The sequence below is a fragment of the Gastrolobium bilobum genome, unplaced genomic scaffold, assembly GCF_033153095.1.
Source record: "Gastrolobium bilobum isolate Gb01-03AN ecotype WA unplaced genomic scaffold, APGP_CSIRO_Gbil_v1 utg1076, whole genome shotgun sequence".
Classification (NCBI taxonomy): domain Eukaryota; kingdom Viridiplantae; phylum Streptophyta; class Magnoliopsida; order Fabales; family Fabaceae; genus Gastrolobium; species Gastrolobium bilobum.
In genome coordinates, this window is record NW_026899578.1 from 707,661 (window position 1) to 725,874 (window position 18,214).

General features: G+C 33.5%; 2 protein-coding genes across 2 annotated transcripts; one reads left to right on the plus strand and one right to left on the minus strand.

Annotated features, from left to right (window-relative positions):
* Positions 1–1,073: 1,073 nt before the first annotated feature.
* LOC133291663 (uncharacterized) lies at positions 1,074–3,524 on the minus strand. The gene is made up of 2 exons (XM_061489964.1): positions 2,363–3,524; positions 1,074–2,275 (listed from the first exon to the last, which is right to left on the minus strand). The coding sequence occupies exons 1-2, from the start codon at positions 3,522–3,524 to the stop codon at positions 1,074–1,076; spliced, it is 2,364 nt and encodes a 787-aa protein (XP_061345948.1).
* A 13,301-nt stretch (positions 3,525–16,825) lies between these two features.
* LOC133291664 (protein PHOSPHATE-INDUCED 1-like) lies at positions 16,826–17,869 on the plus strand. The gene has a single exon (XM_061489965.1). The coding sequence runs from the start codon at positions 16,826–16,828 to the stop codon at positions 17,780–17,782; it is 957 nt and encodes a 318-aa protein (XP_061345949.1). The 3' UTR covers positions 17,783–17,869.
* The last annotated feature ends 345 nt before the right edge of the window (positions 17,870–18,214 follow it).

The following is an 18,214-nucleotide window of genomic DNA, read 5'->3' on the forward strand; positions in this document are numbered from 1 at the left end:
TAAGACTCGCCTGGGATAGGGGCTTTAGAAAGGTTTGCCTTGATAGTGACTCAACCACTGCCATCGATCTTGCTAAGAATGGTTGTAAGAGTAACCAATTGTTTCGGTCTCTAGCTTTAAGGATCCATTCGCTTATAAACAGAGACTGGATGGTGGAGCTAGCTCACGTCCACAGAGAAGGAAATTTCGTTGCGGATTGGCTAGCTTCCTCCCCTTCTAGTCAGGGATAGGACCCTGAGGTCATAGATTCGCCTCCCTTAGATTGCTTCAGTCTACTGTTAAGAGACCAACTGGGAGTGTCCTCTCCCAGGCTGGCTTTTGTTTAGTTTGTTTGTTTTCCGTTTCTTATTTTATCCACACACACAAAAAGAGTAAAAATTTCTGAATTTACTGCATCTGGTCCAGTTAGCTCGACGTTAGCAAAAAGTTCAAATCTCCATGACGGCAATAAACGTTAAACATACTATATAAACCATGTATACTTGACCTTCTTATGAATACATAATTTGGACGTCCGTTTCCACCATTTTAAATTTTTTTAATTTTGATGTATGAGGCCTGCGTTTGACGTTATGATCACAATCTCAAGCTATGAACCAGCAAAAACTATATTAGTGCACGAGATGAATATTATATATAACTTGGTATAAGATAAGTTAAACAATATAGTATTCCCCTTGGGGCAGTGGCGGAGCCAGAGTAAAAATTTAGGTGGTGCCAACATTTTTTGACAAATTAAATTATCAGAATATTTATTGTAATTACGCAAATTAATCAAGAAAAAAATTTACTATGAATTCTAACATAGTTATCTAAATTATATATTAAATAATGTCACATAACATTGAAAATTCAAATGAACAATTATCAATGATTATATATCAAAACAAACATATAAAAAGACACTAACCTTTCCGATAAGCATTTCAAACATAAGAATTTCACTTTCCTCCCACAGCATAATAAGTAATGAACCAAGCATTGTCCTAAGGATATAAAAACACACAAATATAATACATATATGCATAATAACATTTAATAAATAATTTAAAATATAATAAAAAAATGCATACCTAAAATTGTAAACGACGCTCTTTTAAATTGACGAAATCTTCAAGGATAGAATCTGTAGTAAAAGTTTCAGCAATCTCTCTTTCAATATACACAATCAAATTATTTGCAAGAAAGTCATCCTCCATTTTGTTTCGAAGCCTTGTTTTCACAATTTTCATTGCTGAGAATGCACGTTCACCACTTGCTGTTGAAACTGGTAGAGTTAAAATAAGACGAATTAGCCTATCAACCAAATGATAGGAATTTGACTTTCTTGTCTTAGCTAATCCTTGACACAACTCAGAAATTAAAGATAAATTATGAAGTATTGGATGTTTTGGGATGTCCTTGTGAAAATGCTTCAATTGACAATTCAAATTAATTCTCTCATGCTCAGAAAAATCAAGAGGATAGTATTTTTCTGCAAGACTACAAATATCATCAACATTAAATGCTTTGTGACCATCCTTCGGATCTAATGAAGAGCTAAGTGATAAAAGTTCCATCGATTGCTCATTAAACCTTCTATCTAACTCTTGTATTTGAAAGTCAATGGTTAAATTAAAGATATCAAAATGATAGTGATGATCAATAGTTATTTGATTATGTTGTCGACGACCACGACTTTCAATATATTGAGCATCAAAATCTGGAACATCTATTTCATGAAGCTTGGAGAAATTAACAACACCTTCAAGTATTCTTTTCCAACCATCATCTCGCAATTCTTGAATAAGTTCCTTTGTACTTGAAACTAATTGTACAACATTCAAAATATCTTGAGATTTTTGTTGTAATGCTTGACAAAGAATTTCAGTGATACTCATGATCTCCTTCATCAAAAGTAAATTAAAAATAAACTCAAAAGAAGTTATCATCTTATAAGCTGCAGTAGCATCTCCTCTTTGAGAATAATTTGAGCCTTCAGTACAAATTTTTTCAAGTACTGAACATGATTCATTGTACCCACGTTGAAGACTGCATAAAGAATAAAAATGAGAACCCCATCTAGTATCACTAGCCCTCTTTAGTGTACCTACCTGGTTAGAACCTGTACCAGTTTCAAGCTCACCAATAGCCTGCAAATGTTCAAATTCAGAAATTTGGGCAGCTTGGAATTGATCATGACGCTTAGAAGAAGCAGTGATAATAGTGATGATGAAATTCAAATTCTGAAAGAATTGATAAATAGAAGAAACTTCCTTAGAGGCAGCAACCAAGGCTAATTGTAATCGATGAGTGAAACAATGCACATAATAAGCACAAGGACACTCTTTAAGAAATAGTGCTTACAATCCATTCCATTCACCATGCATGTTACTAGCGCCATCATATCCTTGGCCACGGATATTCTGCATATCAAGACAATAATGTGAGAGTATTTCAGTAATAGCATTTTTAAGTGTCATAGAAGATGTATCTTGAACGTGACAAAGATCAAAAAATCTCTCTTTTATGAATCCATCTTTGTCAACAAATCTTAAGACAAGAGCCATTTGTTCCCTTTTAGATTCATCACGTGCTTCATCCACAATAATACAAAACTTAGAGTCCCCAATATCTTTGCGAATCTGTTTTCTCACTTTGTTTGCCAGAACATATAAAATCTCCTTTTGTATTTGGGGTGAGGTATACTTAGTTGTTAATGGAGCATTCCTTAGAACAACATCTGCAACTTTTTCATTATAAGATGCCAAAAGTTTGATCATTTCAATAAAATTACCACTATTTCTTGAATTAATAGTCTCATCGTGCCCTCTAAAAGCACATCCTTGAAAAGCAAGCCAACGAGCAACATCAATTGAAGTCTTAACACACAGCCTATTTTGTTCAATTTGTTGGGAGCTTTGAGCATGCATAACTTTATCAATATGGCAAGACTGATTCATTAAGTCTACACATGAGATGAGTGCATTAATATGTTGTGAACAAGGATCATCTCCCATGTGACTTAGAAAAGCACAATACTTTCCATTATGAACTCTATGCCAACTGTTAAAACCTTTGATTGTGAATGCATCCCAACCATGTCGTCCGCCGACCTTTTTAGAGAAAAGATAGCATGGTAAACAAAATGCAGCATCTACGTAAGGTGAGTACTCAAGCCACGAAGAAAATTCTTTGAACCAAGACGCTTGAAAACGTCGAGGATGCTTTTCCTTTGAAAACGGATAGGAGCATTGAGGTTGATATGGCCCAGCTATTAAATAAGCTCTTCGTATCTCATCGACTTCATTAGCTGAATATTCCCAAATTGGCTTACGCTTGCCTGGATCACATTCAAAACTTTTATTTTTGACTATAATAATTTCTTCAGCATGCTCAATTCTATGACACTTGGAAGGAGGTTGCTCATGAGAAAGTGCATCACTTTCAGAAATTATGTTTGCAGGAGCATCACTGGTAGCACCATCAGAGGCTACTTTCTTCTTAAAGAATACATCTATACTTTTCTGTTTATCCTTGCCCATATTTCTTCAACCTATTCAATTTTCAAATTTAAGAAATAACAAATGATTATACTACACATTATGGGTGTTTAATTTGTAAACTTAAAACATTGAATTTTATAAATAAGGATTTAATAACCATTGATTTGTAAACTTCTTTACTTAGGCACGTCTGTTTCTATACATTTTTTTTTCTTTCTGTACATCTTCATTTTTTATTGAAAATAAAGATTTATTTTTATATTCTTATCCTCTCTCTCTCTCTCTTTTTTTTCATAGAAGCCTCATTTCAAATAAAACAAGACAATTATGATGTTATTTTATATAACTAATAACCATTAATTTATATGTATGGGATTTTTTTATACTTTGAAATCCCTTGTCAACTTGGAGAGGTAACATTCACACTTAATTATTTCGAAGGAGATATATTAAATTATATTCTTATATGTCTTCTTAACCAAGCCGATGGGAACTTTATATTAACAATAACTCTAATTTGTAATTTGTAAACTAACCAAATTAAAACCTGAATTCAATAAAACCAATAAAACAATAACTCAAGCAGCCAAACTTAATTAAATAAAATCAATAAAACAATAACTCACCGATGGGAACTTTCTTCTATTAATTAATTGTTTTCGAATGCAAATTTCTTCCAAATGTTTGATACCTTAAAACCAATAAAACAAACCAAGTAAAACATCAACAAAAGTACAGAACATTGGAACCCAGATAACAATAAATCAAAAAAATGAAAAAAAAATAAACATAATCTGATAATCGTCAATAGCTCACCGAAATAAAAAAAATAAAAAAAAACAATATAAAAATAAAACTACCAGAGGATGAGGATGAGGGGAAGGGGAAGCAACTCCATCAGACCATCAGCAGTACTCAAACTTCATATTTTTCCTTTGAGCATCACTACCGGACTACCCTTTTTTTTTAAAGCTTTTAAAGCTTTCAAAATGAACCCCTTTCTTGCATCTCCCTCCATGTTGTAATGAGAAGACCTTCGAGCAACGTGCCTGCCGGGTTGCGTGTTTGTTTGGGTAATTTGTAGCTAGACTAAGGTAGAGACAGAGAGCAGAGATTTGACTTCGATAATTTGTAATTGTAAATATATTTTAATTAAGTCACAAGAAGTGATAAAATATTTGGGTAATTTGTATTAAGTTGTGTGTTTAATTTCTATTTGTATATCAAAAAAATATTTTAATTTTTAGGTAGTGCCAAATTATAATTTTAACCATGACTAAATTATAATTAATTATATGATTATATATAGTAAGTACAATTTTTTAAAAGTAAGCTGGTGCCAAGGTACCAGCAGGCACTAAAGTGGCTATGCCACTGCTTAAAACCAATATAACAAACCAAGTAAAACATCAACAAAAGTATAGAACATTGGAACCCAGATAACAATAAATCAAAAAAATGAAAAAAAAAATAAACATAATCTGATAATCGTCAATAGTTCACCGAAATAAAAATAAAAATAAAAAAAACAATATAAAAATAAAACTACCAGAGGATGAGGGGAAGGGGAAGCAACTCCATCAGACCATCAGCAGTACTCAAACTTCATATTTTTCCTTTGAGCATCACTACCAGACTACCCTTTTTTTTAAAGCTTTTAAAGCTTTCAAAATGAACCCCTTTCTTGCATCTCCCTCCATGTTGTAATGAGAAGACCTTCGAGCAACGTGCCTGCCGGGTTGCGTGTTTGTTTGGGTAATTTGTAGCTAGACTAAGGTAGAGACAGAGAGTAGAGATTTGACTTCGATAATTTATAATTGTAAATATATTTTAATTAAGTCACAAGAAGTGATAAAATATTTGGGTAATTTGTATTAAGTTGTGTGTTTAATTTCTATTTGTATATCAAAAAAATATTTTAATTTTTAGGTAGTGTCAAATTATAATTTTAACCATGACTAAATTATAATTAATTATATGATTATATATTGTAAGTACAATTTTTAAAAGTAAGTTGGTGCCAAGGTACCAGCTGGTGCCAAGGTACCAGCAGGCACTAAAGTGGCTACACCACTGCCTTGGGGTTGGGTAAAAAACTACATTTTAAATTATAATGTTGGCGGCCATGAACTAAAGTATTTATCATTTTGTTTTTATGTACTTATTTGAAAGGGAAGAGTGTGTATCATTTTAAGAGATGCAAATTAAGTTGTGTTATTTTAAGTGAAAGAAAAAGATAGATCATAGAGGAGAGAGAGTGGAAAAAAAAGTGTGGGCCTACCTCTTTATTAGAGTGAAATAACACAAATTTATATCATTTAAAAGGATAAAAAAAATTTCCCTATTTGAAAGATGAGAACTTTTTCCAAATTTCAGCATTCAAGGGCATAATTTGTTTCGGTTTTCATTGGCGCAATACGCTTGAGTCGGCCTAACCAGGTTCATTAAAGGGTCACATCCTTATTTTCTCATAGAGAACATATGGATCTCAAGGCAGAAGATCTTACACTTCTCTGCAAAGCTCACTACAGTTATGTAGTGGAACATGTCCTCAGGCACATATATAGTGAGATATAGGGCAAAACAATTATGGCTCTTCTCCCTAGAATATTTTTTATTTAAGTTTTATTAATCTCATTTAACATAAGATAGTTATCTTATGTTGTAAAAAGAAAATAAGAGAGTCCCACCATTACAAGAAAAAAGAAAAAAAAAAAAGAAAAAAAAGTGAGGTACGAAAATCGAAGTGAAAGAACATAAAAGAAGATATCTTATGTAAAAGGAGAGTAATATTTTCTTTTTTATTTATATATACTCATTCTTACCATCTTAGGAGGAATCTACAATTCTTAACTTTCACGGTCAAATATAGAGCCATCATGCTCTTTACATATTCCTTTTCTTCTTAGCCATATCTGAAATAGCACTCAAAATATTGAGAGAGTTTTGACCCATGTCACTGTGTCTTGAAATACCAATATAATAATAATACACTTCATCCCTTGAAGAATACAGACTTGGTCCACAACAATTCACTGTTCATATTTGATTCTTTATAGTTTTGCCTCGAAAAATTCTCAACGAGTTTCAAAGGTTCTTTATTCGTAATTCAAAAGCAATTAAGGATTGATTCTAAAAGATATTAATTAGACGTTAGCATGAAAGCTACATCCCAACGTTGAGTTGATCAAACCATATCTTACTTAAAAAATGTAACTAGCACCGAGTAAAAGAAAGGAAGAATGGTGAATAAAATACGAGCATTAATTACAGTTCCTTCTGATCAATTTAAAATCTCTTTTCTACACAGTTTACCAAAGTTACACACTATACTAACAATAGTACATTTTTCATGGACTAGTTAACATTATGGATATGTCATGTGGACTTTAAGTCAAAAATTTCAGCAGTTTTCATTATTTTATTTTTATATATTATTCGTGGGATAGATTATAATTATTTCCAATTTATTTTACCATCTCTTATTACTAATTTTGTTATCGTTGGATCAAAATCAAATCAACAGTTACAAAATAATATCAAGTGAGAGCCCTTTAATTGATTTTGATCCAACGATAACAAGATTTGTAGTAAAAAAAATGCTAAGAAAAAAAGTTGAAACATATAACCTCCTCCATCATTCATTATTTTTAATGGAAATCACTTAACTTTTTATATTTCAGTAGTTTTTTATGAAAAAAAAAAGTCAGAAGCTTTTGAGTTCATGGATCTAGTTTACTATTAAAAAAATTTAATGATACTTGATGGTTCATATATAATTAGAACTATAAGAAGTCAGCTATATATTTTTAAAATCTTGGGATTTAATTAAAATTTTGTAAATAATATAAGTAACTAAAGATTAACTTTTGGATACAACTAAAGATTAATTTAACGTTTTAAATATGGAAAATTATACTCTCATATTGTATGAGATTCATCTCTCATGTTATACTCACATAAAAAGATGTGTTTTTTTTTAATTGGTGGATCCCACTTTATTTCTCTCATAACATAAAATAGCTTCTCTTCCACTAACTGAGAAAAGTAAAGTCTTTTAAACATCTTATGTAATAAACTCCCTATAGAGAGCATAATAAGGGACAATTTTTTTTTTTTAGATATTTTAATTGATTCATCGCTTCGCGACTAGTTCGATTTGAGATGGGTCTCAGGATTAAAACTTTAAATCTCTTTCAAAGATAAAACTCAAAAATTAAATATATACTCTGATCTCTAATTGTTCACTTTTGTGACACTAACTAAACTACCAACAACTTTCTTTGATTGTAAGGGAAAAAGTAAGCCTCATTGGGCTTACATAGACATGACATTAATGGGCCGGGATACTTTGTAAGCGAGAAAAGACAAAGTGTAAATGAGCTTTAAGATTTGGGCCTACAATTATAATTTTATCATGATTAGACAGGGTATTACTTTGTTGTATTATTATTAGTCTGGACCTATAAAATGTTTCTTTTGCCGAGTATACGGATCCTCTAGAATTATATCTGCAGCGATATTCATTCCATGGTATTTAAGTGCATTTGATAAACGCATTAGAATGAGATATAATAACATATAAGATTTTTATTTAATATTGTATGTTTTAAAAATAAAACAAATCAGTGCATGAGATTACAAAAAAGTATATGTTTTGATTCTAAGGGTGTCAATATAGGTTTTGACACGCGGGTCGCGACACGACACGAAAATTCGTGTTCGGGTTGACACGCAAAAAAATTTGTGTCGTGTTCGTGTTGGAAAAAATGACACGTAAAAAATTCGTATCGTGTTCGTGTTGATGTATGCGTGTTCGTGTCGACCCGTATTTTTTAAAATTATTTTTTTTGTTTTTTATTTTTTTTAATTTCAATCCCTTTTTTTAATTTTTTTTGTTAATTACCGTTTTGACCCCTATTTTGCGTGTTATTCGTGTCGTGTCGTGTCAATCCGCAAAAAATTTGTGTCGTGACAGTATTGAAGATTTTGACACGAATAAAAATTCGTGTCGTATTAATATTGATGTATTCGTGTCGTGTCGAATTCGTGTCGTGTCAACCCGGTTTGACACCTCTATTTTATTCTACTAAAAAAACAGAATAAAAAAGAAGAGAACATAACCATTTTATTTTGTCCCTGCCCGAACATTGATTAAAGTTTGGTATTCACTTGAATTGGGTAATTTTTTTTTTTTTAACTATTTAAAATTTGTGTTGCTCCCATTCACGGCGTTATAAACATACCAATAGGGGTGTGTACAAGAACAAAAAATGAACTGAACAGTAAATTGAACCAAATTGTTCTTAAAATAATTTATTTTTGAAAATCAGTTCAGTTGAATTGATTTTTAAAGAATCAATTCAAGAACCGGAACGATTTTTAGAAACTAGTTCAAGAACCGAACCGAACCGAACCGTTTTTGAACCAGAAATGTTTTATCTTTTTATTTCTTTAATTTAATTTTTTCTTTTCTTTTTTTCAGAATAGGTTTATTCTGAACCGGTTTCGATCTGAACCATTTTCAAACTGAATCTCTAAATCTAACCGTTTAAATAAATTTGGTTCAGTTCTTCAAAAAATTCAGTTCAATTCGACCCATGCACATCCCTGCATACTAATCCACTAACATATATTTCACAAGTGTCAATATCTTATGCTTTATGTCATTAGGATATAACTGTAACTTAGCAAAAGAAAAAAGGCGATATATATATATATATATATATATATATATATATATATATATATATATATATATATACTTAAATTTAGTTAATATATATTTCAATTATCTTAAAAATAAAAACTTTTATTTATTTTTTTCAACTAGGAGGAGAGGGCAAATTTATCTTTCTAAGTTATATTAACTACAAATTAAGATTCACAATTATGTTTACATAAATGAGAACATTGATCAATTTGCATTTTCGATTTGCACTTAGAATTTTGTTTTTACATTTAATTTAAATCATTAAATGAGTACTTAATAATGATAATTTTAAAAAATTGGAAAGTATAGAAGGGAATTCCCTTTGTAATAGTAATTGAACATAATAGAATATAAATTAATTTAAATTTAATCTTTTTTAAAAATCAATATAGACTCTTTATACTTTTATATCAAAAGTTGACTTACTCGCGGGATGGAGTAATAGAGTTTGATGGGCCTCATTTTCTGAAACATGATACGCTTACATGCTTTTTTTTTTCTTGATCTTTAACGTGACTCTTTAGGTAATGTGTTTGTTGAGATTTAACTTAGATCATATTTTATAATATATTAAATATAGTCTAATGATATATATGATTATATTATTCATATATTTAATATTAGTAAATTGAATGTAATACTTCTAGAATATATGTGAATTTCTCATATTAGAGACTCTGTGTTATTACTTTATAGAGGATTATTCGCAAGTCTAAGATCAATGTTGAAGTGTAAAAGCCCACCCAAATAAATAAAAGTGTCCTATTATTTATACACCCGAATTCTTATATCTGCATCTTCTGAGGAAAAAAGCAAAGAGATAAAGAGGGGCTAACCTCACTATCTCCATCCCTTCTTTGGGAACTCGGTTTCCTCAACTCGGTTGGGACAAATCAGTCTCTCAACTCAGCTTCTACAGTCTTCGTGCGGAAGTCAATCAAACAGATCTTAGATCTCAAATCTCGACAATCTGAACTTGGCCTGAATTACCAAGTCGTCCATCATAGCGGAAAAAACGAAAAATACAAAGGAGGTGGAATATATAGAGAAGGTGGAATCTAGGACTTAGGATTTTTAAGAAATCTCTCAATGAGCTCGGGCTTAGCGTTGAAGGAGGAAGCCCAACAAGGCCATCACCATCCACTTTTTTTTAGTGTCCCGTGGAGTGAGTGAGAAGCTCTCCCCAAGAGCGATGTTTGAAGTCATGTAATCAAACACATGCGTAACTAGTGATAAGATAGGATGTAGAAGCTGAGTTGAGGGACTTATTTGTTCCAACGAGTTTCCAACAGTGGTATCAGAGCCCGGGTTCGACGGATCTGAGAGAGACGAGATGTAGACCAGTAGCATAACTCATGACCGAGATATGTTCAAGCTAACCGCAAATAATTTTATTTATTGGAGACACATGATGAAAGATCATCTCTACTGCAAAGATTTACACGAGTTCCCACCACCTTTTTGCCTTGTCTCTTTCCTTGTCTCTTTTTCCACAGTATGGAGAGACATAAAGGATAAGTCTTAAGAGTTTATTTGAATTGTTTCAACTTATTATTAGCCTTCAGACATGCTCCATGCTTGGTTCGTTCGAGCCCATCCTAGTAGATAGGATCCAAGCAACTTTTTGTTGCTAATTCTGGAATATTAATACTGTTCGAGTCCCGGATATGATCAGACAACCTTTCACTACAATTGGTATGTGTTTTTCCGTAACATTACTAGTGCACGTCCCTACTAATTTAATAAAAACGGGTGGATAGGTGTATCATTAACGCTAAGAGACTACTTACTGTTTTAGGAACCCTCCCTTTTTGTGGTACAAAAACGGGGCGGTAGAACCTTCCGATTTAATTCATATGAAATTGCTTCCTATCTTATCGGATTGGACTAAATGTAAAGGTAGACATGCTGGTTTTATGGGGAGCTAACTTGAAAACATGGGGACACATTGAACTATATTGTTCAAGGTAACAGCTCCCTCACTTATCTACCACACCCTAATAAAAACTCTCATAAATTCCACCAAACATTCAAGAGGAGAATATGCTCATTCAAGATTCATCGAGTCCATTGATTAATATATTAGCTTATAGCTACCCGCTCTCTCGCTTATCACAAACACACGTAATTCAATATTGTGCAGGAATTCCTGGAAAAAAAATGCACTATGGGTAATATATAATTATAAGAGATATGTAAAAAAAAAATTAATATTATAACTATATATTACTTGTAATAGATAATTATTATTTTTTACAAGAATTTATAACTATATATTATTCATTAGTGCATAATTATTTTTTCGTTGCAGGAATTATTGCATCATGATAACTATTTTTTGCCATTCAATATATATATATATATATATATATATATATATATATATATATATATAATTTAGTCAAAACCCGAAGTTCCTAAATAAATATATAAGACGTATCCTGCGTGCTAGGACAGGGAATCATTAAATTGGACTAATTTAGGGTTAGATTCGTGGGACCTTGTTTAATTGTTATATTTGTCAATTGTCGAGTTTATGTCTGAAAAATTGAATCAGGACAAGCTCAGTCCAGAGGTGAATGCACCATCCAAGCGCTGGGATTGTCTTTGCGACTATCGGGAATTTAGGCCATTGTAATCGGACACCAGGCAACTATTTATTTCGTATTTTATGTAAAAGTCACTTAAAAAATAGTAGAGCTGGCCTCGTGAATCAAGCCTTATTGTTAATGTTTATGATTAGATTATAGTTTTATTCTCGTGATTTTAGGTTATGGATTAGCAAAGTTATAAAATAATGTGGGCCTTGTTTAATTACTAGTGCAGCGTATCTGACCCATCATGTAGAATGGAAGGACGAGGCAACTATTGTTAAATATTAAATAATCATTTGATCGAAGGCAGAGACTGTACCTGAATTGAAGAAATTCATTAATTTGTCTGTACCAAAATTAAGTGATAGAACTCTTCAGCAAGGGATAAGTTCTCGCAAAGGAACATGATGAAAAAGAGTATCATACCAGTTTTATTTTTATTTTTTTTTATTTTTTTTTTTGTATACATAGAGGGCACAAGCCCAGAATAAAACACAAAAATTAAGAAGTAGGAGAGGCAACATCCTCTTCAGTCTGAACTGAGTCCTTAAGCAAGATACTAGTTAAACCATCAGGTGGGTCTTAAAAAATGTGATACATCCTCCTTGAGGCTCGAATGAGTAACCAACCAGTGTGCACATTATTTTAAAATGTTAAACAAGTCTATCTTAAAACTTTTCCCATTTTCATGTGGTCCTTTATTATATCTCCAATAGAAAAATATCTTCAACACTTTCAGTAACCCTGAAGATATACTCCTCCAATAGAACTGAATATTGAGCATATAAGCATCTTATAACGACAAACTATTGAATGTTAAGGTGATCATCAAATTAAAAAAAAGAAAAAAAAGAATTGAAACAAACCAAAAAAACTTTATATTTGTATTTATAGGAAATAAGACATTTAATTTAAGATTTCTGGACCATTAACACATTAGTCAGAAATTTTACCTTTGTACATAATTTTCTTTCGCCCTGAAATCTCAGCTTTAAACAACTTATTGACTCATAATGTATCACCTTGACTGACGATAATTATGTTCTTGGTTATAACGCCTAATGGTGATTGATTTTATGGATTCTATGACATAGGGAAAGGTAAGAAAGTTTTTGTGGGTTAATGATAGTGTTATTCGGTGATGTGGACTGTGGACAGACAAACTTCGACGTGGATTGGTGAAATTGATGTTTGTTGTTAATAGTTTATCTTTAGAGTTGCGATGCAAAGGCACATAGAGTTTGTAACGTTGCAGTCGTTATTAAATGGAGATTATAAATCTAGTGGCCACGCAACAGTTTTGACAATGGTAGTCTATTCCATGGAGTTTACAAATCTAGTGGCTAGGCAGTAGTTTTGACAAAAGTTTGCATATGTTTTATCAGGGACGATTTTGAAGTGGATGTGTTTCATTTGTTATGGAGGTTTGATGAAAAGAGGTTCTATGTGGATGGATTAGGCTAATAATATATTTTCATGATTTGACTTGTATTTGTTGGAAAATGGAATGAGGGAGCCCAAAACCCTTTGCAAAGGATACATTCACCAATGGGCCAAATGACAAACCATAATAAATGGGCCGACACCACATCTTAACCCAAAACCTTAAGGCTGTAGGTTTATGGGTCTTTTTGCACTTATATAGTCATCACTTGGTCTAGGTCTAGCCAATGTGGTACTTCATTACAACTCATACTTGAATACTTCCAACATCTTCCCCTCAAGTATGAGACCCAACATCATGCTCCCCCCTTAAAGGCAACTTCTGCGGAAGTCTTTGTTCTTTAAGTATTGGAGTCACACTAGCCTTCTGCGGAGGCCTTGAAACATCACCATCTCTAAATACCCAGCCCAGCCAAACCTTTGGCTCTGATACCACTGTTGGAAAATGGAATGAGGGAGCCCAAAACTCTTTGCAAAGGATACATCCACCAATGGGCCAAATGACAAACCATAATAAGTGGGCCGACACCACATCTTAACCCAAAACCTTAAGGATGTAGGTTTATGGGTCTTTTTGCACTTATATAGTCATCACTTGGTCTAGGTTTAGCCAATGTGGTACTTCATTACAACTCATACTTGAATACTTCCAACAGTATTTCTTATTTTAAAAGTACTGTAAATTGTTATAAAAAAAAAAAAAAGTACTGTAAATTTTTGGGGAGTTTGAAAGCTTATTCACTTGATGTTTCAAGAGACATATTTTTTGGTAGATGAGTTGTTTATAATTATTTTTTACAAGTTGAAGAAAATTATATATAAGGGTAGATTTTTTATTAGTGTTTTTATGAACAATTCCCAAATTAATATATGTTACGGTCTCTTGCTATATGATAGATTAACTCAATCCATGATTTGACTTCCGGTTTTGTTTGGAGTTCATTATATATTATTTGTTGCTGGTATATTTGGTGCTGGAGAAATGAAGTGACCCAAGATAGCTCTCACAATGGGGGATCGCCACCTTGACTACTTGAATGAGATACAACTTGCCTTTGTAGACACAAAGCCATTGTTGTGACTCTATTCCTCCAGGGATGTTAGCTGGTAGTCTCCTTTGACTCAATATGTTAAACTAAATATAGATGGGGCCTCAAAGGGTCAAACGGCTGAAGCAGCTTGTGGAGGGCTTCTTCATGACCACAAGGGAGTTTGCTGCAAGAATTAGACATTTTGCTGCTTTACAAGCAAAAATGTGGGATGTGTTAAAAGGGTTGGAGTTACCTTGAGAGGCAGGTTGGAGAAATATTTTGGTTGAAAGTGATTGTCAAACAGTCATTGCATTATTTTCTAAGGAAGACACTGAAGTTTGTGAGTCCCATCTAGTGACTCGAATTTGAGCTTTTGCTAGTCGTCAATGGAATGTTCAATTTATAAATGTTCTTCGGAAAGGCAACCAGTGCGCAGATTGGTTGGCAAACTATCTGTTGGTGCACCTAGAGTTGCTTGATAAGGCTCATTTCTCTCACACCCCCCTCTCCCCACACAGGACTATGGTGTCAACTCTAGGCCGACAATACGAATGTGATTTTTGCTAGACATGCGGAGACTCGTTAGAAGCTTTACTATCTAATATTTTCTATGTTTTATTTTTCTTTGCTTTATGTCTTTACTTCAATGTATCAAAAAAAAAGTGTATATATATATATATATATATATTTCTCGATACAACAATTTTTTATTTGAATTCTTTAAATGTATTACTTTTTTATTTAATTTATCTTTTTTTTTCATCTAACATCCTTGTTAGCATTCACTTATCTCACATAGAATATTTTCTCTTAATGTAGACAAATAACAATTTTTAACAAAAATGTAGTAGAAAGAAGGGTTTATTCGTAAAAATAAGGATTTATTGGTTCTCCATCAACACGAGATAAAATTATTCTCATCAATCTCAAAAAGATCATATCATTTTGGGTTGAGAAAATTAATTAGGCGTATTTTAAGAATTTTAATTTATTTTTTTCTTATATGAATCTTAACAAAATATTCTTTATTAATTCTCTCAATCTACAAAATAATATAATTTTAAAATTGATAGAGATAATTTTATCTCATGATGGAGAAACGATAGATTCTAAAAATATTGGGCAAATATATTTTATTTTTTTTCAAATCCTGAAGGTAAAGATATATTCTCAAAAAAAAAAATGATCATGAGAGTAAGAGCTCAACTATTACTGAAAAGGGCAAGATTCTCATCTAGTTTATAATAATTCATGAATGTAAGAGCTCATAAGTATTTTAATTTTCTACCTTCTTTATAAAGGTTATAAATGGTGACGTCATTTTCAGTAGAAATGGAAGAATTCTCTACTGAATTTTGCCCTTGTCCCACCTCGCAATAATAAAAAACAATGTACATTCATAATCGATCCTTAAAAAAATATCGTATACCAAATTACCAATATAGGATGTATTTAAAAAAATTAAATTAACCGTAATTTTTGCTGTTATTTGGCTTGTATTTAAAAATAAAAATAAAAATTACCGTCATCTTTTATACATGGAAGAAATTTTTACATTATCATCCTCGGGTCACGTGCCAATAAGATGTGAGACTTGAATTGGGTTTCCGTTCAAGCAGAGCTAAGTGGACATTAAACCCTAGCATGATAATGTGTAGCAACGTGTGGGGTCTAAGTTATGTAGTCTAGGTGGAGTAAAGTATCCACTATGTGAAAGTCACGTGCATGGTGCATGGATCATTAGAGGGGAGGGCGTTGCATCACGTGCTTCCTCGGATACCTCCAGAGGGATTCATAAACTGCGATTGGGTTTGTGTGCCAGTTGGATCCATACACTCTTCCCGAGATAAATACACACCATCCAGACTGTCATCCCAACGTCTCTCTTCATAATTTCACTCCTCTTCTTCCCATTCTACCCTGCACTCCCCCTCCTTGCCACGCTGTTACTCTTATCCATTCCTGGGGCCAATTTCGACAACCACTTTTGTTTCAAATATTCTAACTGGCCCAAGCTGTATTGCTTTTGTCACGTAGCTATCCCCACAAAACAAAAGCCCTTTCACTAATTTCCACAAAGGCTTCACTTTCTTCTTATGTCTTGCCAGTAACACAGCTCTCTTTTTTAATGCTCTCCCACCGCGTACCATTGGGTTGTTTCTCACGCCCCACTAACGATACACGTGCTAGTTCTGCGCGTGGAATTAACTCGAGCGGGTGAGATTAGAGTAGAAACAGTACGGTTTTGGGGGGTCCCTGTTAGCACTTAGCATACTTACTGGGGAAGCCGTGGCTCGTAAATGCCAGAGGGGCTAACCACTTCCCTCGCACAAAAGTCACGCTTTAATCGCTGTCTCTTTCTTGGCAAGTTCTACTTCTACCCTCAGTCACAGTAAAAACACATTTTAATTAATAAAAACATCCTCCAATTTAAACCCCAGCTGGGACCTATATATACCTCACTTCCCATTTCCTTCAATCTCACAACACAAAATTACAAGAGCTATCTCAGCTTATTGATCCATTTTTTTTTTTAAAAAAAAGGCCGTTATTCGAAAAATGGCTGTTGTTGTTTCTCCTCAATGTTTTTTTCAAATCATCCTTCTCATTTCTTTGTTTCAGTTCTCTTTAGCTACTAGGAGGCTGAATGAGCTGGTTCAGGACCAGTCTCAGCTTCTTCATTACCACAATGGTCCTTTGCTATATGGCAAAATCTCCGTCAATCTCATCTGGTATGGTCAGTTCAAACCATCCCAAAAAGCCATAATAACCGATTTCATCACCTCCCTCTCATCCCCAATGGCTCAGAGCAACCAACCCTCTGTTGCCACGTGGTGGAAAACCACCGAGAAGTACTACCACCTCAGCTCCAAGAAGTCTAAGTCTTCTTCTTTTTCCCTTTCATTGGGTAAGCAGATTCTCGACGAGAACTACTCGCTCGGAAAGTCACTCACTTCCAAGCACCTTGTTGAATTGTCTTCCAAAGGAGACCAGAAAAACACAATTAACGTTGTTCTGACATCTGCCGATGTGGCCGTCGAAGGTTTCTGCATGAACCGATGTGGCACTCACGGGTCTTCCTCGGTGGGTCACGTGAAGGGCAAGAACTACAAGTTCGCTTACATCTGGGTCGGTAACTCCGAGACCCAATGTCCAGGTCTATGCGCGTGGCCATTCCACCAGCCAATCTATGGTCCCCAAAGCCCACCGCTGATTGCCCCCAACAACGATGTGGGTCTTGACGGAATGGTTATCAACCTGGCTAGCCTCTTTGCCGGAACTGCCACCAATCCTTTTGGAAATGGTTACTTCCAGGGTCCTGCTGAGTCTCCACTTGAAGCTGCATCGGCATGTCCTGGGGTTTATGCTAAAGGGGCTTACCCCGGTTATGCTGGTAACTTGCTAGTGGACTCTACTACTGGTGCTAGCTACAACGCACATGGTAATAATGGCAGGAAGTACCTGCTTCCTGCTTTGTATGATCCTTCTACATTATCGTGCTCAACGCTTGTGTGAGGATTTCTATAGTGCTCGTCGTTACTGTGCTTCTGCTACTTTATTAGATACTGGGGGTTAATTAGTAGGTTGTACAAATAAGTATTAAGTAGGATTGATTCATTGATTTGTTTATTTCTTTTAGTTTTGCGGATTAATGATATAAAAGCAAATTTACTTCGGTTTGCTTTTACTTTTAATATATTATTCTGGTTCTAAACCTGCTTGGAATTTCTGTCTTCTTTGGCTAAACAGAGTTTTGTTGCTAAGTCCTTTAGATTTCAGACGATTGAACAGGCTTATTATTATTTACCATTTACAATAACTTTATGGTGCTGGTCCTGGTTGGTCCTCATAATTAAAACTTGTAGAGTTCCTGGATTGGGTTACTAGTTACCTCATACTTGAATCTGGATACTATAATTTATGGTACAAATTTAGTAAGTATTGTTA

Coding starts and splice junctions, on each gene's coding strand:
- LOC133291663 (XM_061489964.1), bottom strand. CDS start 3,524: ATGGGCAAGGATAAACAGAAAAGTATAGATGTATTCTTTAAGAAGAAA. Junction 2,276..2,362: donor TGGCGCTAGTAACATGCATG/GTGAATGGAATG, acceptor GATTACAATTAG/CCTTGGTTGCTGCCTCTAAG.
- LOC133291664 (XM_061489965.1), top strand. CDS start 16,826: ATGGCTGTTGTTGTTTCTCCTCAATGTTTTTTTCAAATCATCCTTCTC.